At 39.8% G+C, this 21,456-nt stretch overlaps 1 protein-coding gene across 3 annotated transcripts in view; it reads left to right on the top strand.

Annotated features, from left to right (window-relative positions):
- Positions 1 to 21,456, top strand: part of cacna1ha (calcium channel, voltage-dependent, T type, alpha 1H subunit a) — a 130,391-nt gene that overhangs the window by 75,339 nt on the left and 33,596 nt on the right. For all 3 annotated transcript variants that reach the window (XM_024802176.2, XM_024802177.2, XM_076883042.1), the window contains exons 6-15: positions 687 to 846; positions 4,240 to 4,540; positions 7,048 to 7,140; positions 7,941 to 8,179; positions 9,419 to 9,951; positions 12,645 to 12,811; positions 13,060 to 13,254; positions 17,691 to 17,842; positions 19,258 to 19,443; positions 19,573 to 19,690. In XM_024802176.2, the coding sequence (XP_024657944.2) occupies positions 687 to 846; positions 4,240 to 4,540; positions 7,048 to 7,140; positions 7,941 to 8,179; positions 9,419 to 9,951; positions 12,645 to 12,811; positions 13,060 to 13,254; positions 17,691 to 17,842; positions 19,258 to 19,443; positions 19,573 to 19,690 (2,144 nt within the window). The remainder of the gene's footprint in view (positions 1 to 686; positions 847 to 4,239; positions 4,541 to 7,047; positions 7,141 to 7,940; positions 8,180 to 9,418; positions 9,952 to 12,644; positions 12,812 to 13,059; positions 13,255 to 17,690; positions 17,843 to 19,257; positions 19,444 to 19,572; positions 19,691 to 21,456) is intronic.

The raw sequence follows: 21,456 nt of genomic DNA, 5'->3' as shown, positions 1-21,456 counted from the left end.
CAATAATAACTGCATTGACAATAAAATGTTTCTTTAGCTTCTGGCACAGATTTAATAGGAATACTATTATCTTAATTCTTAGGCCCATTCTGATAACTGTAAAACTGGCAAACAAGACATTTGTTTGTTTTCCACTGATGATGATAATGGCTACAGGTAGAGTTTTCTCACACTGTTGCACAGCACAGACAGTTTGGTCTCAGGATGAAGATTTAAATTTAATTATCACTACAAAGGTAAAAACTGGCAACTCTGTGCCACAGAAAGAATAATAATATCATAGCACTGCACATGTGATCAATGTGACAAAGCTGTGATATATGGAGGAGGAGACAGGGGACATTGTGAGGACCTCGGGGACTGGATCCCTGATGCTGCTGACGCTAAGCACATCTGACATGGGAGCTGGATGCTGAATGCACGTGGTTAGATAATAGTAGCCACAAGGAAGCTGCGAGTTCAAATCCCAGAGGATGAAACGATGTCAATCTGTCACTTTCAGTATTGTCATCTGTTGTAATTATAACGTGTGCGAGGATGAAGTTGTTGGCTCCAAAAACATAAGATTAATAGAGCTCGTCAAGGTAAAAGTAAAAGGCTAGCTCGGATGGGTTTTATATTATGTCTGTCATGAATGTCGGGTGCTATTAGTCACACATCTTTGTTGTTTGTATCCCACTGTGTAGGTATGAGGATCTTGGTGACACTGCTGTTAGACACTCTGCCGATGCTGGGAAATGTTCTGCTCCTCTGCTTCTTTGTCTTCTTCATCTTCGGCATTGTGGGAGTCCAGTTGTGGGAGGGACTGCTGCGCAATCGCTGCTTCCTGGGAGAGGACATCGAAACGTGAGGAATTCCGCCTTGTGATGTAGGATAGGAATCTCTTGATCTTTTATGTCAAAGCTGCATTTGATTTTTTTGAACGATACATTTTGGTGAAACTGGGATCCAATTTAAAATTATTTTCCTTGAAAACTGACAAAAAAGGGATGAGTGAACGAGAGCCTGACTGATCATACCAATACCAGTGTTTAGGGATGTAAAACTCAATATATCGAGCGATTTTTTTTTTTTCAGGAACATGGAATATAAACAGATTTCCTGTATATTTGTCATTTGTAGTAATTTATTTGCTCGTTCATGGCCGTTAGGTTGTATTTGTGGCGCTGTGTTGTAGAGTGCCCTCTGGTGGACAACTATGTAATCCAACAGTCCAGATATGGTTGAAGGGTGTTTCTCCTCTCTATTCTGTACTTTTTTAATTGTCTTTTATCAGTCGTTATAAAAGTTGCTACCGATACATCAGCAAATACCTAATATCGATCACTAATATCAGCCCACTGATAAATCGGTCAGGCTCTAGAGTGAAAGGTACAATCTCGGTCTGTAAAGCTACAAATTGCTTGACAAATATGGTATTTTAGCTTCCTCCCTTTTTAGTCCTGTCATAAATTCTGTTGTCATCTGGGGTGATAGTTAGCAGTAGTGAAAATGTAGAACTTCTAGCTTGTTAGAGTATGCACAATGCAGAGAAGTGGAGCAATGCTGTATCAATAAGAACAGGTCAATGTGCTGGTTTCTGTACTCTGAGACAAAGAAATAAAAATACCCCATCTTTGTAGATAATGTGGCTAAAAATATAGACATTCTAGAAACATGCTGTGTCCCTCAATAGAAAGAATTTAAATTAGCACCTATGATCATTGAAAATCATCTCCAAAAAGACCTAGAACTTATCAGCGCAAGAGAAAATTAATTCAGGAGACACTTTTAACTTTGTGGAGTGAAGTGATAAAGCTACTTTCGACTGCTCCCTTATTCACACGGGATCGCGACAGCTGGTAGCGCTACATATTTGATTAAGCAGATTTTTACACTGGATAGACTTCCTGATGTAACATCCAATGGATCACTACCTCCTCCCGGGAGTGAACCAGGAATCTTTTGCTTGGTAGGCAAATGTTTAAACCACTGCACCATAAAATTCCTGAATATGTGTAAAAGTTTTCTTGCTCAGTCCAGATTGTAGGAAATGGCAGACCATAGGTACTGACCTGAAACCAAGAAAAGATACAGCTTCTGTCGATGTGAGACAGAAAACGAGTCAGCACTGACAGACCCACAGCCAAGAGAGAACACAGTGTTCGCTCTGTTACCAAAGACGGGAGAGGAAAACGCTGCATTTCCCTTCTATGCAGCTTGCATTGTGGGAATACTCGATGAACCTATTTTTTCACATTTAGCTTTTCTCGTCTTGTGATATAACAAGATCGGATACAAAAACAGCAGACAAGCTTACTCCCTCAAAATCAAGTACACACACACAAACAGCCAAAATCGAGCTCAGTCATCATTTTAGCCGTGGGGAGTGATTTTATGCAAGAGAAAAATAATAAAAGTTGCTTCAGTAGCCACATCCTCACAACGCCAAAAGAGGCATGAACTAATTGTGCTTTTGATGTAATGGCACAAATTGTCCCAGAGTTAATGTTTCTTTGAGTAGATAAGAAAGACGGATAGAAAACCACAGCTTAATACTTAATATAAAAGATGCTGTGATTCCTTTCAGAGAACAAATCTATCTGACTTCCAGGGTAAAATGAATCACTGCCCTCTGAAATAACACATGCACATACTCTTGCACTAAGCGTCTCCACAATTTCAATTGATTTTTTTCCTTTATTTCCTATTTTAGTGAGTGTTGCAGGCATTTCTTATCATATGCAGTGCCGTGGAGAAGTGTTTGCCCGCTTTCTGAGGTCTTATTTTTCTTTCAATATTCTTTTGTGACCTCCTGGATGAGTTGCTGATGTGCTCTTGGAATCACTGTTCCATGTTTTCAAAATTTATGGCTAGTGGAGTCCCAAAGCCTTTAAAATGGCTTTTTAACCCTTTCCAGACTGACGGATGTCAGTAACTTTCTCGGCTGTTTCTTTAGATGGTGGTATGGTGTGTTTTGAGGTCTTTTAGTCTTCTTCATTTTGTCAGACAGGTTCTGTTTCAGTGATTTCATAATTTATCAAATCTGGGAGTATCCATGAAGTTATTTTAAGGGAGGCCAATGACTTTTTCCTAAAGGGAAAGGTGGGTTATGATAGCTTTTTTCCCCTTAACAAATGCTCCTCATTTAAAAACTGCATTTTTTTATTTACTCAGGTTATGTTTGCCTAATTTAAAAATTATTTAGGTGATCTGAAGCATACAGATGTGACAAATATGCAAAAAAGTAAGAAATGGGTAAGGGGCAAACACTTTCTCATGACACTGAAGCTTTTGGCTTTTTTAAAGCCTTTGAAAAATAAGGAACATGATTTTTGCCTCGGCAGCATTAGGCAAACACACCACAATGGGAAAAAAAGATGACAGGAATTATGGGAATGGTGTGAAAATAAAGCAGTGCACAGTTGCTAAAGCCTTCCGTGTTAGTCGGGCATAAATATCCCTTCACGCAGTAACTGTTGTGGAGAGCTCTCCAATTTAAAGGGAGGAGTATAAATAAAATAGGTAATCTGTGGGATGCACCCAGCACTCTCTACCACGAATAGGAAACACCTGTCACCATGGATACCAATAAAAAAAATCTTGTCATAAAATAAGGGCCATGTTGTTTTTGTAAGTGAAGGATTCAAAGTGTAATGACAACTTGTGCGAATAAAAACATGAATATGGTATAATAACAGTTTTTCTATTTACTGTATCTTTCAAATGCTGAACACTAGAGCAGAAAGGCTGTTAAAGGGGTTGATCTTTTCTCCCCACATAGGTGGAGTGGATAGACAAATATTTTAGAGGCCATAGAGGGCGAGCCACCCAACCATCAATCTTTTTTTATCACTTATTCGGCTCTGACTGGAGCAGCTAGAGCTTTTTTAAAGATTATTTACAGGAACTACAAACTTCCTATATTATCTCTATAGATCCCCCAAAACAAGAGAAGCAAACCAGAAATAACTGAGAAGCCTCATCGAAATCATCAGTCATTCGTGTTGAGGTTTTATAACACGACGTATTGGCTGCAGTCATGATTTGATTTTTAAGCCACTAAGCAATTATAAGACAGAGAGTTCATCAATCCTATTACCATATTGTTGAGATGATTTGCTGATTAGAGTGGAAATCTCTGACTGAGATGTTTTGGAAGAAGAGAACACTGACTGTAATTTGTGGGGTATTTATGTTTGCCCACATGCGTGTGCTCGCAGTGATATTTGTGTTATTCTTTTTCTTTTTTTAATCCAGAATGTACAACATGTCTTTAAATCCTTATTACATGTCTGAGGAAGGTGAAGACAGCCCGTTTATCTGCTCGGCTCCACGCGAAAATGGGATGCGGCGTTGCAAAGATGTGCCACCCTACTCTCAAGACGGGCTCGAATGCACATTGCCGGCTTCTGACCTGAGTTTTAGGAGTGTTGCCAGCGGTAACTTTTGTGTTAACTGGTATCAGTACTACAACGACTGCCGCCCAGGGGAGCTCAACCCTCACAGGGGAGCTGTCAACTTTGACAATATCGGCTATGCTTGGATAGCCATATTCCAGGTAAGCGGGGACAAATGCGCAGATTTGTTTGCAGAAGGTAAAACCCAGAAACCAGTATTTGCTGTTTGCCATAGTTTTGGAAGTTTTGGTTTTCAGTTTTGTTGTTTGTTAAATCACCAAAGACAATATTTGGACTGGGCATTTTATCCATATAGAGTAACCTCAAACTAGAAAATATCACATACTACCGAACACAGTAACTGTTTACTCTCACCTGACTGTCTCAGGGTTTCATTTCATCCCCTAACACTGACATAATATAAATGAAAATCTTCAGCTTAATGACATTTCTGTTAGGATGCCTGGGTCGTTGCCCCCGAGTTTTGAGTTTATTATATTATTAATCATTTCTAGTTTTTTGGTTTCTTTGTTAGAGTTCTGTCTTATGGTTTATGTCTCTGTGTTCTCTAGTTGCTCTGTCTCCCCTGTCAGCTGTATCCCCTTGTCAATTCCGTGTCTCTGTGTTATGTTTCCTGTTTTACTTTGAAAGTCCGTGTCTTACGTTAATGTGTCTGGTTTTGCTTCCTTTGTCTCGTTAGGCCTGAGTTGCCCCAGCTGTGTTTCACTCCTGTTTCCCTTTCCCTGATTGGTCCCTCTGTGTATTTAAGCCCTGTGTTTCTCTGTGTCTGTGTCATGATCTACTCTTATCCACCCTCATCTGTCTGTCTGTCTGTCTGTCTGTCTGTCTGTCTGTCTGTCTGTCTGTCTAAGCTTATTTTGTATTCTCAGTTTTGTTACCCTTTTGAGTTCAGCATTAAAGCTGTTTTTTGAGTTCACGTCTGTCTCCAGAGTCTGCACTTTGGGTCCTTTTCCTGCCTGCACGCAGGCGTTTCATAACAATTTCACACTAATACTGGCTTAAAATGAATCGTATAAATAAATGAAGGCTGATGTTACTCTATCTTCTTAACCCACAAATCAGAGATGTCCAATTTGCATCATAAAAAAAGAGCGTAGGTGTGGCTTTTTCAGCCATTGGTTAGTGAAGCCATTAAAGAGTATTCAGGTTTGAGGCACTTCCCCATTGTCTTTCCTTTTCAGACCCCGACCATAGGCAGTGCATGCGATATAATAGTGTTTGTCCAGGATCAACACTGAAAATGACGACTCATGTTGTTGCAATGTCTTAGTTTATGGAATATGGCAGAAAAAGAAAACATTGCCTTTGCTTATTAAATATCTCTTCTTGAACAAATTTAAGCAGTTCAAATTTTTACTCATTTATATAATATAATAAATAATTGTTAAGTTCTGTTACCTGTTAGCTTAGGTTACCAAGCTAACTTAGGCTACTAAGCTAACATATAAGCGGTTTGACAGCCAGTGGGTTTTTTTGCAACCAAGATGACGATGGATTTCTGAAACCAAAAGGTGACATCACTGTCTTCACTGCTATTTACTACTTTAAGAGTAAATCAGGCTTATTCTGTGTCTCCTTGATCTGGAATAGAGTTTAAATAGAGTGAAGTGGCATTGAGAAACCAGGTAATTGTATTTTTGTAAGCTTGGCCTGGAAGCCACTGGATAATCTGTTTACTTCTGTGTTCTCTCTCAGCTACACGGTGTCATAATATCGCTCCTTCACATATATACTACAGTTGCCTTTCGCAAAATGGCTTAACACAGCCCAAGATTTGTATTTCGATTTGTCCACGTCCATAATGAATTAGGAATCCTGTGGTGAATTAATCAGGAACTGATTACAAAATATGTGCCTTTAGAGCTGACATTTAAATTCTTGGTTAGTTAAGTGAATGAGGTAATCAGGTGGTAAATGTACAGTTTACAAGACCTGCATAGATGTTCTTGGCTAAATGTTTTGTACCTATGTATGGTTTGTTTAGCATACGTTTACTGTTGACACATATGAACTCCTTGGTTGATCTTCTGCATTAGAGAGCAGAGTAGTCTCCTCTGGGTGCTTGTGTGTGCATGTCTCCCTGTTTGTGTGTAGGTGGATTTTACGCATGTGTGGTGTCTGTTTTTGGTATGCTTGTTCACAATTTTCCATTCACACAGAGGTATGTGCTGGCATCTGAGCCTAATGTACATACATTCCTGCTAATCTGCATGCTCCGTCAGTTTTTGCAGTGGCGTTTCAGGCTCCGCTGAGGTGTAAATGTTGAGGTGTGATTGTATTATCAGCTTGGCTGAACTTAGCCACCGTTTTCAAGTCTCAGAATCTCAAATGCTCATTAGCATAGTGGCTACATGAGAGAATTGTTTGATTTTTTTTGCACTAGCACTCACACACAAACACACACATCCTTTATAACATGTTTTAGGGACACTGCAGACTTTCTTCAGAAGAATAGCCATTAAAAACATAACTGGAAATCTGATTGCTGTATACTGGAATACGTATGTGTCTCTGGGTATTGGTGTACATGTGTGGGTGTCTATGCCATTTTTGAAGAAAAAGTAATGGGCAGAGCTATATAGGAATGTTTGCTTTTTATTGAAACTAAAAGGCTCCCACTCTCTGTCTTTTTGTCCTCTATCACCAGGTCATCACACTGGAAGGCTGGGTAGACATCATGTACTATGTCATGGATGCTCACTCCTTCTATAATTTTATATATTTTATACTGCTCATTATTGTAAGTACCTCATTATTTTTTTTGTTTAACTTCTCTTTATATTCTCTTGTTTTGCTAGAGCCTTGAAGCAACGACAAAACGTGATTGGGTCCAAAATATCTTGTTTTAAAGGACCATTATTTTTCATTTTTGCAAAGGACTAATTCAGATAAATGTGAACGCCTGCAGCTTTCTAAGCCTGATTGACTTTTTGTTGAGGAGACAGCTGTCTATAGACAATTTTCCCTGGTTTGGGATTTTTAATTGACCTAGTCAACTAAAAACAGACACTGGATTTAGTTTTCAGACTGACTGCACTTAAGTACTTTCAATACAAAATGAGGAATTAATAACCAGGTGGAGAAAGTGCTCATCTAATTTGCAATTCATCTTTTAGTACCACACGCTAATGACATATTTAGCATACATTTCATTATTGAGTTGACATTTCAAAGTTATAGTAAGGACAAAGCCAACTCATTGGAGGATCATTTAAATTTAATTATTTCTAAGTAACTAAAAAACTTTTCAGTTTTATGTTTACAGTGTTTGACCAAGCAGGTAGCATCTCAAATAATGAATAAGCTCTAATAATGCTCCTTATATTTTTACACCGTAAGGAGGCATAAAGTCAACAGTGAGTCAAATATTTATAAAGTAAACACTGTCTTGATTCTTTATACAGAATTAAAGGTGAAATACTTTTATGACCCTAAATCAACACTTTTATGGAGCAGGCTTTGACTCAGTTAAACACACTGTATCATTTTAGGTGTTGTTGTTGTGGTTTGCACTTTCTTTACCTTTCCCTTTTCAAACAGGTGGGCTCTTTCTTCATGATCAACTTGTGCCTCGTGGTCATTGCCACCCAATTCTCCGAGACAAAGCAAAGGGAGAATGCACTGATGCGGGAGCAGCGTGCTCGTTACATGTCAAACGACTCCACACTTGCCAGTTACAGCGAGCCGGGCTCGTGCTATGAAGAGATGCTACGCTACATTAGCCATCTTTACCGCAAGTTTACACGCAGGCTCCAGAGGATATACTCTGGCTGGCACAGGTACGTTACAGGTTGTTTTTTTTTGTTTTTTGTTTTTAATTCTGTAGAATATGTCTAGAAATGTCTAATGACGTAGCAATAAATGTGTTGTGTGGTGATGTTAGCAAAAAAACAGCAACTTGGACTTTGTTACTTAGGGTGGAGATGATAGCTCAAAAATGTATTGGTAAATGTAATGGACAATTTGTTCTAAAGCCCTCAACATCAACCTTAAAAATGCCAAGTAACTTTGGTAAGATGAAAAGAATCTCTAATCCAACACAATGCAAAAAAAAGAGAAACCATCACATGGTGCTTTTTTAGGTTAAGTTGCACTATTAGCACCCCAGACTGGTCTGAGACCTCATGGCAACCTATGGAAAAATGAGGTTCCTGCGGTCGCCCGTAGTTCGCACGGAAGACTGACTTGTCTGTAAGCACTCAATACCTACTATCTGAGCTGTGGTAAAAGTGCACTGCAACCCAGCTTTCACTTTCATGAAAAGTCTCCATTTCTGAATTGTGTAACACTTTTATCCATTTCACTACTACTACTGCACAATGCTGGATATCTCCTTGCAACCAAAACAGTAACAAGGAATCTTTTGGTGGATCACCATATAACTCTTGAGACCAGTTCCACATAACAACTCCCAGTGACCTCCAGCAACCATTTGCCAAATGTTTAGGGAGTACCTATTTTATCCACCCTATGTTGGCCAGTTGGTCACTCAGTGGCATCTAGGCCCATGTGACTGAGGCTTTTGCACTTGATTTCTCACCTACTGCCACTAACCACTTGCCAAATGGTCATGAAATTCATTGTTCCCTAACGACTTGCCAGGCTATGTGACAGGCTCACCTAATATGGCTCTATTAGTACACACTTTTAATTTTCGTTATCTAGTTAATTGCTTTCAGAAGTTGAGATCAGTAAATTAGCAAAAAACACGATAAGATCTTCACTCAACAACTCTCCCCTGGCAATAAATAAATAAATAATTAAAACAACCAGTGTTATTTTTCCACTACCCAATATATTAATTCTCTACATCCCTTTTATGTTTTGTTGTTAATTTGCAATCATTTTGCGGGATTTGCCAACCGTGCACCTCACAGAATTACATTGTGCCTGCCAGAAATATATTAGAAATGCATTCTGATGCAAACACAAATAAACAAAAATCTATCTTGAATAAATATTACTATTTATTACTAGCCACCCTTAATTATTATTCATGTCTCTTTTTTTCTGAACAGTAAACGTCGTAAAAAGGTGAATCCTAATGGCAGCAGTGGAGGCAGTAATGGTGGAGGTAATGGGCATGGCCACGGTTCCAGCAGGGGCTGCGGAGGGTCAGGCCCAGGTAACGCATTGTGGTTGAGGCCAATCCATAACCTTTTACAACACCATCAGCATCAGCACTGTCGTCTCAGCAATGGCGGGCAGCACACCGTCAGCGTGGCAACCACAGAGCACGTGGACAGAGAAGGACACATCAAAGTCGGGGAGGAACTGGAGATGAAGTCGCTTACCGTTCGGAGGGGAAGTGCAAATGGAAACAACGATAACTCGACCACTGTCACCCAGCGCGTGGGCTCATTACTCGGGCGACTGAACGGGGGGATGAACTATCCCACCATTCTGCCGTCTTTTGTGTGCAGCTATAGCAGCAAGACGCCACCCCCTCACTCAAAGCAGTGCGGTTCTTGTCTGGAGCATCCGCCGAACCACCCGGCTTCTGAGCACGCCGAGACACTGACCAAGCTTTACCAGCTCATGGGACAGCACAGTAAGAAAACAATCACTGCACACAGACACATGGGTGGATCTCAAAATTGTAGAATCCAGAAAAATATGGATGTTGAATCTGCGTCTATGGGAATACCACACTTTACTGCTCACCATTGTTTTTCTGGTCAGAAAGATCAGAGGTGAGTCAGCTAAAGGAAGCTGCCACTTTCAGAGTGTTTAAACCACAACCAAATATCTTACAAAGATAAAAGGTGAAAAAATAAAGCTTTTCTTTCGCTATTTGTCTTCCACCGTCCTTTAAGTCTCCTTCACATTCTCTTTGCGACGCTTTAGAATTCCCTCGGGCTCCATTATAGTTTTGTCATCACACTCACTTTCATTCAGTGCTCTTTCTTTTACCCTGCGTCCTCATCCCAAGCTTGACCTGAAATAGCCCGTGGCTGCTTCTGCGGTGTGTGTGTGCATGAGTCTCAAGAAGCACTTAGAGCCCTGACAGGAAATCCATGTCTCAAGTGTTAAAGTCATCAGCGCAGAGAAGTGGATAAAGGGGCAGGACTGACTGAATCAACACAGTGTGTGGGGGGAACAGTTAAAGGAGGAAAAGTATGGAGTGTTAAGGAATGTAAACAGGAATGCAGGTGTGTTATGGTATTCTGAAAACAAGTGGCTGAGGAAGGAAGAAAATATGGAGTTTATTAATGTATTCATAAAGTATGAAAGATTTAAGGCCCGCATTGAGAAGCTGAAAGAAGGCCGCCAAGAGAAAAATAAATTAGAGCAATAAAAAGAAAGAGAAGAGAGCTGGGGGAGGACACATAAAGGAGGGCTGGATTCGGGGATACCGAGAAAATAACAGAGAGCAGAAAGACAGGAGCTGCGCAGAAATGGTATGAAAGACATTTCTGTTGTGTCATTAAAGGGTGAGACTAACAGTAAGCACGAGAAACTGATGTTAAGCAGCCTGAATCCTTTTGGAGAGTGAGTGCAATGCTTAAAAAAATATCACCCTAAATTGTACTCTGTAGTAAAGATCACATATTTACTCATTTGAAGGGGGATGTGTTCTGTTTGCTTTCAGCACTGTTAGGTAACTCACTATCTGCTAAACCTTATAAGGTATGGCTTTAGAGTGTGAATCATGTTTTTGGTTCCTCTTCACTTTTGGAGGACCATGTTCTTGGGAATATTTTCAGCTCTGTAGCCCTCTGATTTCACTGTAATTGTAGCCTTTTTGAATAACCTTATACGATGGGATCAGTTTAAACAAAATTTTCCCCGGACAAGGGTTTTGTACTCTGATGGAATTTGCAAAGGTAATTTGTGAGTATGTCAAGAACTGGAGAAGTGTTTAAGATTATAAATGACAATAAAATACAATGAGAGCACACACAAACCTTTTTTAATAGCTCGGGGTATAGACAGTGTTGTAAACAACTTTATGTGCTGTTAAAGCTGCTTTTGAAGAGCTGACGTTTTCAGAAGTCAAGCTTTGCCTGTGTTAGTTTTCAGCTGTGCTTTGCTCTGCAGTTCCTCTGTACTGATTTTAAAAGGCTCCAGTCAGAGAACAGAAGGTGAGACGAGGCAGCCGAGATCTCAAACTGTGGGCGAGCTTGCAGTACTCACTGCGGAAACTTAATGTGTGCTGGCCGCGTGCTGAAAAGGACGGCCCTTCAGCACAAAATGCAAAATTTCACTTATGTTAATGTCTTCGAGCTGGGTCGTTATACCACAAGGTTTGTCTCTTTGTCTCTTTATGTTGTCCTTATAAAAAAGTCGACCACATAAACATGTAGAAGCACTCATTTTTACTCCCCTCCAACTGTTCCACTTTTACAACAGTAAGCTTAACAAGCACCAGCAAGTGCTTTGCAGTAAAGGACTCGCCAATGATTCCCGGTGCTTTATACTACATAGAGTTGGTCCTACTTTGCTAATGGGGACTTCAGATCTTTTATCTTTTCTATTATTTATAGTTTTGATAAAGAATACACTTGGATCAAACGTAAATCAAAGCTAATGTCGAAATATATGATGTGCTTTAGTAGTAAAGATGCAAATTAGAGCCTAACTTTCATTGATTTCTTAAGTTGTCTAATAATATCACCATACCTACTTACAGATGATCCCTGCTTCAAATATGTAATTTTAAGAAAGTTTATTTTTATATTTACATTTAAAAACTTGATTTATTTACATTGATTTACTTGATTTACAGCAGGATATAGAATATATAATGTTAGAGTCGGACCGAAATAGGACTGATGCTGATACTTGGTGGTATTAAAAAGCTGATATATTGGCCAATATTTTCTTTTCTTTCAGACACACAAATATAAAAAGATTTCATTAAAAAATGTGTGTTGTTCTTATTTACGCACTTACACTCGATAAGACTAAACTTGGATTAGCTGTTTGTTTGCGGTGTTCAAAACATGTTGTAAACTGGGGAGCTGAGCGCCCTCTGGTGGACAGACTGTACAATGGCAGCATTCATATCGTGCTTGAAGGGTGTTTCTCTTGTGGCCTTTTTTTTTAACTTTAAAAATGTTCAATTAATTGCTGTTATAAATATCAATACCAATATACTGGGAAGTCGATATTAATTTAATATAATTTGTAAAAAAAAATTACCAAACCAAAACATGTTTGCTCATTAAAGATAAACACATAGGACAGTTATAGAAACTCCTTCAGCAATGTCTGACCATCATCACCCGTTCTTCCTTTCAGGTCGCCAGCGGCTGCTCTACCAGCTGGCGGGTATGGTGCCCAGCCCTCTTCTCTTGGAGCTACTTAGCTGCCCTTTGTGTGCCAGCAGCCTGGAGACCTTGGAGCTGGAACTGGGAGACCTAGAGGGAGGCAAGGGAGAGGCAGATGGACTACACGACTTCCCTCAGGTCAGAATGGATGGTTGTGGACTAATGATGATTTTAAACCTTGATGATTAATTCACAAGTGTTGATTAGACATATAATGATGATGAGCATGGTATATAAATAAATAAATACAATCTTTTAGTCTTCAAACCTAACACAGTGTTGTATTTGTGGATTATTTTGCATAGCGCCTAAAACTACAGTAATTAAAAAGCACAAGACGTCCTTGTTGGTGTTTTGACTTATTGTATCCAAAATCTTGTATCCAGGGGGCCGATGTGAGAGGAGTGAGGGGTCGGAGCAGACGCCGTGGGGTTGTTGAATACGAAAATGGAGTGGTTCGTGCCTGGAGGGACCTCAGGGAAAAACTAAAGAGGATTGTGGAAAGTAAATACTTCAACCGCGGGATCATGATCGCTATTCTTGTGAATACTCTCAGCATGGGAATAGAGTACCACGAGCAGGTAAGACACAGGGGATAGGGTGTCGGGCGGATTTTGCTTTTCTGGGAATATGACACAAATCAGTGGTTTAAAGCTAAGAGGACTACTGGTGACAGGAGTTTAGTGAAAACGGGTAGCAAGTGTGTTTAAACAAATGCCTTTTTATGGCTCGTTCAGTCTGGGAGTCTGAATGAGAGGAAACGAGAGTTAGAGATGGAGGCAGAGTGAAGAGGGCTGAGGGGCTGAAGGAAATAAAGGGAAGGAGGGGGGTGGAAGGAGTAGCACCCACTCGTTTCCTCTTTCTCACACATAAATTACACGTCCAGGCACTGTCACACACTCCAGACTCACAGTTTCGACTTTATCCTATGTGGCCAACATCTGGAAAGTTTTACATTAAATAATACCATTGCTCTTTCCCTTCTCCGGTGTCACACGGACACATTTATGTAATGATATTTCACATTTACACATAGGAGCTGTTTCACTTCCCAGCAGGTCTGGAAATGGCTACAAATTCAAAGAAGAGATTCTGGTGCATGAACAAAGACCATTCCCTTCTTTCCTCTCTCTCTGTGTCTCCATGTCTCCCTCTCCAGGGGGATGTGTGTGCGTGTGTGCGCACATGTGAGTGTGTTTCTATCTTAGTGGCATAAACATAAGGAGCGACTAGAAGAACCATGGCCTTTTTAGGGCAATGACACACACATACACACACTCAAGCACACACATACACATGAAGCGAAGTGTTAAATACGAGTTCCTCCTCCCTTCAGTAGTCATCATCCCACATATGTTACACCTCGCCAACTTTTTGAGACTATGAGTGTAGCTGCGTGCGCGCGGAGAGGTGTATAAATGTGGGAGGCATAGTGCAGACTTTGTATGTGTGTAGAGACACAAAGAGAGAGGAAAAGAGAACAAGGGAGGCGATCAATGCTTGTTTTGGCTGCATTTAGATTTCATTTTAGAAATAGGCCGAACGTAAAATCGAGGTGTAAACTGACGTGCGCATAGTTTTCACACATGGAGCGTGGCACCCATCAGATGAGGTGCTGAGCTGATCTTTAACCTCACAAATTTCATTACAAATTAAATTACAAATTAGCGGGCCTTGATTGCAACATAAAAACTGTGTCTCTTGTTACTTAATCAAAGGTGGTTTGACAACAACAAATGCAATTTGTGCAATTTTAAACGTACCTACTTAATTCTCATAAGAAATAACAGGTTTCTGGTTACTTTGGTTCACATGTGAAAGATTTTTTTATGTGCATAACGTTCATGTATGTTACAGTTGTATTAATCCTGTCCCTGATTAACATTCACGGGTTCACCGTGTAAAATTAAATACATAATAGATGTTAAGGTACACTGCGTAACTGAGTCCACATGATTAGGCTTAGATTTTTACAGGGCTGGTATTACGATAATCAATGTTTTTTTCTGTACACTGCTTTGTACGGTGTGAGGTATGCAAGTCTCTGTTTTGCTTTTTGTCCTCTTGTTCCTAAGGGCAAGGTCATATGCAGAGCTGTGTTCAAAATTCTACACTCGAAATGCCTCCTTGTGGGTACTGAGAGTATTTCATTTTGATTGACCACCGCGTTGGTCAAATGTAAGGGTGGAAGTAGAAAACGGCATCTAAAGCAATAGTCCAGAGTGCTCGATGGGGACCATAAAACAAATTGATATACGCTTAAGAGCTTGTTATAATTGTTAAACCTCTCAGTTTCAAATGATCGCAGCAATACAGAGTCGATTGTTTCATGAGGCTGACGACTCAAAGGCACCTTCACTGTCGTTATTAATATGAAGAAAAGTGCTTTTTTCAGCTTTTCCAGTCCAGTTTTGTTTTTCATTTGCCCAACAACTTAAAAATGCTTTTCTTTGAAGGTGAAAGGAGTAGCATATGTAGCTTTTGCTGTGGCGTGAACTCAAACCCAGGCCCTGTTGTGTAGCCTTGGGCGTGCAGGGATCCCACTCAACCAGGTTAGCTGTAGCGGCACCCACAGCTCTATACCCTGGAGTTGTTTTCATTTATTTTATTCTACCATGTCAGACATAGTGTGCTGTCCTTTTTCAACATGCTGTTAAGTGGTACACAGACTGAATAAGAATCATCTGCAAAATTCTTTTTCACTTCTCCAGTGTAAAGACGGAGGGCCACTGAGGTACTGAAAATGCCATTAAGTCCAGTGTTAAACAATAATACATGTGTCTAGTACTATATTTGCCCAAGACAAACGCTTCCTGACAGCTCTTTTGAAGTTTTATTGAATTTATTTTAGGCTTTTCGTGGGATGTTTTGTCTTTGAAAAAAAACAACAACTTGTATTCTTTCTCTCACAACACAAGACACCAGCAGTTATATTTGAGTCCCTTGACATTACTACTGTGCCTCCCTCCCTCCCCCCCATGCTGGTGTTGTTTTTAAACTCCCTGAAAGTCCGCGTTAACTCACAAGCTCATCAGCAAAAATGCTGTATAATTTGTTAATTTGTTACACAACCCTGTTCTTACTCCACATTACTAAACGCAATTCATATTGATAATGGGCTTACAATTATAACAGCTTTAGCAGCAAGCATTTAAACTACTGTCAATCTAGCACTGTATAACACAAGTACTATCAGTGGGTACGCATGATATTGACAGAGATGTACCATACATACATTTTTCGGCAGTTGTTAAGGTCAGCAAAGAAGTACACTATGTTGCCAAAAGTATTCACTCACCCATCCACATCAACAAATTCAGGTGTACCAATCACTTGCTACATACCGCTAAACTTCATGTGGCGTTCAGATGAGCTCAAGAACAGTGTGTCAAGAGCTTTATGGGATGGGTTTACATGGCTGAGCAGCTGCATCCAAGTCTTACATCACCAAACACAATGCAAAGCGTTGGAAGCACGCCGCCAGTGGACTCTAGAGAAGTGGAGATGTGCTCCTTAATTGATGAATCACACTTCTCCATCTGGCAATCTGACAGACGAGTCGGGGTTTGACAGTTGCCAGGGTAACGGTACATGTCTGACTGCATTGTGCCAAGTGTAAAGTTGTGTGGGGTTGTTTGCCAGTAGTTGGGCTCAGCCCCTTAGATTCAGTGAAAGAAACTCTAAATTCTTCAGCATACCAAGAACTTTTTGGACAATTTCATGCTCCCAACTTCTTGTGAACAGCAGTGCAGAAACCAAGGTCCATGAGGACATGGATGAGTGAGTTTGGTGTGGAGGAAGTTGACTGGCCTGCACAGAGTCCTGATCTCAACCTGATAGAACGCTTTTAGGATGAATTAGAGGAGACTGCAAGCCAGGCCTTATCAATGTCTGATCTCACAAGTCCACTTTTGGAAGAATTGTCAAAAATTCTTGTAAACACACAGCCTTTCTAGAAGAGCTGAAGCTCATAAGCTGCAACATGTGAGCTGACATCATATTAAACTCTGTGGATTAAGATAAGATAAGATAAGATAAGATAACCTTTATTAAGAATGGGATATCACTAAATTTCCTATGCATGTGAAGGCAGATGAGCGAATACTTTTGGCAATATAGTGTATGTATATTAGCGTTGTCAGTGATACTCATAAATATGGTCTATCTGTTATGGGCCTGGGGGTTTGGGTCTACTGCTTGTTGACTCCCACATATGCAGAGAGTCACAAGTGGTGTTAATAAGTCTTCCTTCTGTGGCATGAGAACTAAAATCTATCACAAGCTAAAGAGTTTCACAAACTGTGAGGGAGAGTAGAGAGAATTTATGGTTTCAGTCATGTGGGGATCATAAATATTCATTACGTGTGAATTTTGGGACTGCACAATGCTTGTTAGCAAAGACTCTTGATACTTAGCAAGTAAAACGAAATGTAATAAAAAGGCTGGTGGTTGAAGGGCTATTTTTTAAGAGCATTTAATGTTCGTGCAGGAGAATGATGTGAGACTGAGGTGCAATGTTGAAAGTCCACATTCACATACGCGCTATTACAATGGATTTGTAATAATGTAACTATGGTTTTCCAGCAGACTCGCAGACAAACAACAGACTTGCAATGCTTTAGTTAGTTTGTCCTGATGAGACGCAGTGTATGAACTCAGGATGTGGCACCAGAAAATTTACTGGAGCGCAAAAATGCAGAATTTTTAATACAAGATTTGACGTTTTACAAGAGGGCCTCGGTTAAATCTTTGCTGGATCACTGAGTGTAATGTGGTAAGTGAAGTAGATTAGCAGTTATAGATTGGTGTTGGCCCTATATTGATTGATAGGGCCTGGCTGCAGCTCTGATGTTGACTGATAATGTCTCAGCTCATGGCACAAAGGCTTGGAGGTAATACAGTGGACTTACTAACTATCTTGCTTCTTCATTCTTTTGTTTTCCTTCCTGCTTTATCTCCCATGCCCTCCTCCCCCCTCTTCTTTTCTTTTGCATTCTCTTTCTTTTGCTCCATCCAGCCCGAGGAACTGACTGATGTGTTAGAGATCAGCAACATCGTTTTCACCAGCATGTTTGTCCTGGAGATGGGTTTCATGCTGCTGGCTTTCGGCTTGTTTGGATACATCAGGAACCCATACAACATCTTTGACAGCATCATTGTTATCATCAGGTAGTATTTATCCGTGCTGTTTTGTCTCCACGTAGAGAAGAAAGTGCAGAGAGACCAAAGCAATCAGTAGCAGACAAGTAACAGTTGGAGGTATAGCGTGTGTCTAATTTCTCACCAACTTGAGGTTTCAGTTGTCAGGTTCAGTGCTGTAGCATCTCTTCTGTTGGTAAGATTGTCACAGTCATAAGGGAACACACGTCACTTGCTGCCTCAGCAGACTCCTTACTCTGTCAGTTGAGGTTTGCAGTGTGGCTCTCATTTAGCTTTGGGCCTTTCAAACTGTGATGTTCGGTTACTTTTGCTTTTGAAATAGAATTAGCTTTCTAATCACTACAGATAATCCTGTTACTACTGGTGAGCCACTTTAAAACACACATGTAATTACCTCTGCCAAGGATGTCGTGTTTTTGGTAGTGTGTGCATGCGTGTCATCATTGTGCCTGCAAACATGTTAGCTCAACAACTTTTAGATGAATTTCAATAAAACTTTGTAGGGTTGTAGAGTGGAATCATATTAACAGTCAATTCAAATTTGGCTTAAAACTTCAAAGTAAACATAATGATTTAGTGGTTGAAAATTGATATAATTCTTATAGATAAGGTATTTAGTTTAACATATAGAAAATAACATATTAGAATAAAATGAAATAAAATATGTCACATTTCACCTTTGACCTCTCCTTCAAGGTCAATAGATTGATTTGAATGTCAAAGTGATAATAACTAATAATAATAATAATAAATAAGTCTTATAGCTCTATTTATAGTTAATGATGTAACTATATATTATTAACTATATATGGAGATTCTAAATGTCTCATTATTTTATTATGAGTTTGTTATGTACATTACAGTAACAGGTTATAACTGTTTAAATACATAAGCAATGTTCCTGAATAAGTGTAAATGTATATATATTTTTGAAAAAATATATCATTTTTAAAGTAACTTTAAAAAGAACAAATAAAATACAATAAATATATAAAAAGATAATATATTTGGTTAAAAGTAAACACTCATGCTATGCGATACTGCAAATTTTGGTATTGATCCAATACAAAGTAAATACAGGGTCAGTAGTGCCAATACCTATACTGTTACCGATATTTTGAACTTATAAAGGCAGCTTTTGTAGGTGAGAGTAGTGTGTCATGATTTATGAGATGAATCATCAATTTGGGGAATAGACTTAAACTATCAATCCTATGTTGTTAATATCGACCTGATATCAGTACCACCATTGGTATTGATACTATGGATATTTGGATCGATCTGGCCACCTTTAGTACTGCCTGGAAAGTGAGCAGCCTTGGTGGAGGTTTGTCCTCTTGTTTTGCTTTGTTTATGTGTTTTTTCACAAACAAATTTACTGAAGTTGTCCAGTATTTTAATACTTTGTTGTGGGTTGTTCTCAGTGTGTGGGAGATAATTGGCCAAGCAGACGGTGGGCTGTCAGTCCTGCGAACGTTTCGTCTGCTACGAGTTCTGAAGCTGGTTCGCTTCCTACCCGCTCTGAGGAGACAACTCGTAGTGCTGATGAAGACAATGGACAATGTGGCCACCTTCTGCATGCTTCTCATGCTTTTCATCTTCACTTTTAGGTAGGGGCTAAACAGATTTAACATTTTTCCCACCTGTCTCTCTTCAGGCTACTTTCTAGTGATGGAATATTGATGAGTATTAATGCAAACATCCAAATGAATATGTCTGCATTTCCTTTTTCTCTGCAGTATACTGGGCATGCATCTTTTTGGGTGTAAATTTAGTTTTCGCACAGAGAATGGAGACACCATCCCTGACCGAAAGAACTTTGACAGTCTGCTCTGGGCCATTGTCACTGTGTTCCAGGTTAGTTTCTGACTTACACTGTGCAACACTATAAGTTTGAATTATCTATAAGTTGGCTTTTGCTTTCCTATTTTTATGTCACATTGTCCAAACTGTGCATGACGATAACAAAATACGAGCTTACCTGTATCTACAGCTATAATATACATATACTGTAGGCATCCATTATAATAACCTGTCCGCGCCGCCTCTACTTCAGGGAAAAACAGAAAGAGACAGATATATAGGAATAACCACATGGCCTATATAAATTGCTTAGGGAGGGTTCTGATGAAATTACAGATAAGGTGGTGAACTGAAGCCTCCATCTTACAAAGAACTGAAATAAATAAAAAATTACTGCACATGTCCTCACATGTTATTGGTGGCATGGAGTCTGACACACTATTCTAAATGTCTAAATCAAATGTCAAAGTCAGTCTAGAGTGTGTTCGCGCGCACGCGTGTGTGTGTATATATTGCATATTTCTGCCAAGCGTCTTCTCTTGGTCCAATGCTGTAGAAAATTCTTCCCCCAGAATCTCTCTTTCACTATCACTTCTATTTTTTGCTCTCCCTCCCTGTGGAGGTTGTTCAATTGCACATGGATTGTCCTCTTTTCTATACTGGATGCCTCAGCATAAGACTAGAACACATAATGCAGAGCACTGTCTCACTTTAGTGCTGAAGAAGCATTTTGCCCTGAACTGACTGTCATACGCTTGCAGTAGTTTTCTGGAGTAGCTACAGTACACACAAATGTATGCATGGCACATACAGTGGGGGGAATAATTCTTTGATCCCTTTGTAAGTTTACTCAGAAAGAAACGAACAAGCTCCAAAAATCCAGAAAATAAATTATGTAAAAAATTATAAATAAATTTTCCCCTCATTTAGTTAAATATATGTATTTGATCCCAAACTCAACCCACAGATTACAGTCAGTCAATTACAGATACTACTGACCTCAGCTCATCATGACTATAAAGCACACCTGTCCACAGAATCAGTTTCTGTTAGGTGTGGCTGTGTGCAGGCAGGAATAGGACCCAAGGTGCAGACTCCGGAGACGGACGTGAACTCAAAAAGGCTTTAATTAGGTACTCAAAAATATAACATAACTGAAAAAACTCAAAACAAACTTAAACTGGAGAAATGACAGAACACACAGCTAAGAAAACGGTAGATCGCGACACAGACACTAAGAAACACAGGGCTTAAATACACAGAGGGAGCAATCAGGGAATGGGTAACAGGAGGGAAACACAGCTGGGGCAAATCAGGCCTAACGAGACAAGGGGAAGCGAAACCAGACACATTAACATCAGACATGGACTTTCAAAGTAAAACAGGAAACATAACACAGACTCACGGGCAGGCACTATAACAAAGGGAACAGAGACGTGGGAACAGGGCAGACACAAACATTGACTGAACACGGGGATATAGGAACTTAGGATACACATAGACGCGGACTAGACAAGGGGATGCAGGTGATAAGGGAGACAGAGCAACTAAAGAAGACAGAGACATAAGCCATAAGACAGAACTCAAAGAAACCAAAAACTAGAAAGTATAAATAATATCATAAACTCAAAAACCCTGGGTCGACGACCCAGGCATCCTAACAGTACCCCCCCCCTTAAGGGCTGGCTTCCAGACAGCCCAAACCAAAACATCAAAATCAAAACAACAAAAACAACCCAACCAGGGTGGGCGGCGGGGGGAAACAGGATGGAGGGCTCGAAACAAACCAAACAAGGAGCCAGAAACAATAAAACAAAAAA

Source organism: Maylandia zebra, linkage group LG4, assembly GCF_041146795.1.
Source record: "Maylandia zebra isolate NMK-2024a linkage group LG4, Mzebra_GT3a, whole genome shotgun sequence".
In the NCBI taxonomy this organism is placed as follows: Eukaryota; Metazoa; Chordata; class Actinopteri; order Cichliformes; family Cichlidae; genus Maylandia; species Maylandia zebra.
This window is presented reverse-complemented; position numbering and strand designations above follow the sequence as displayed.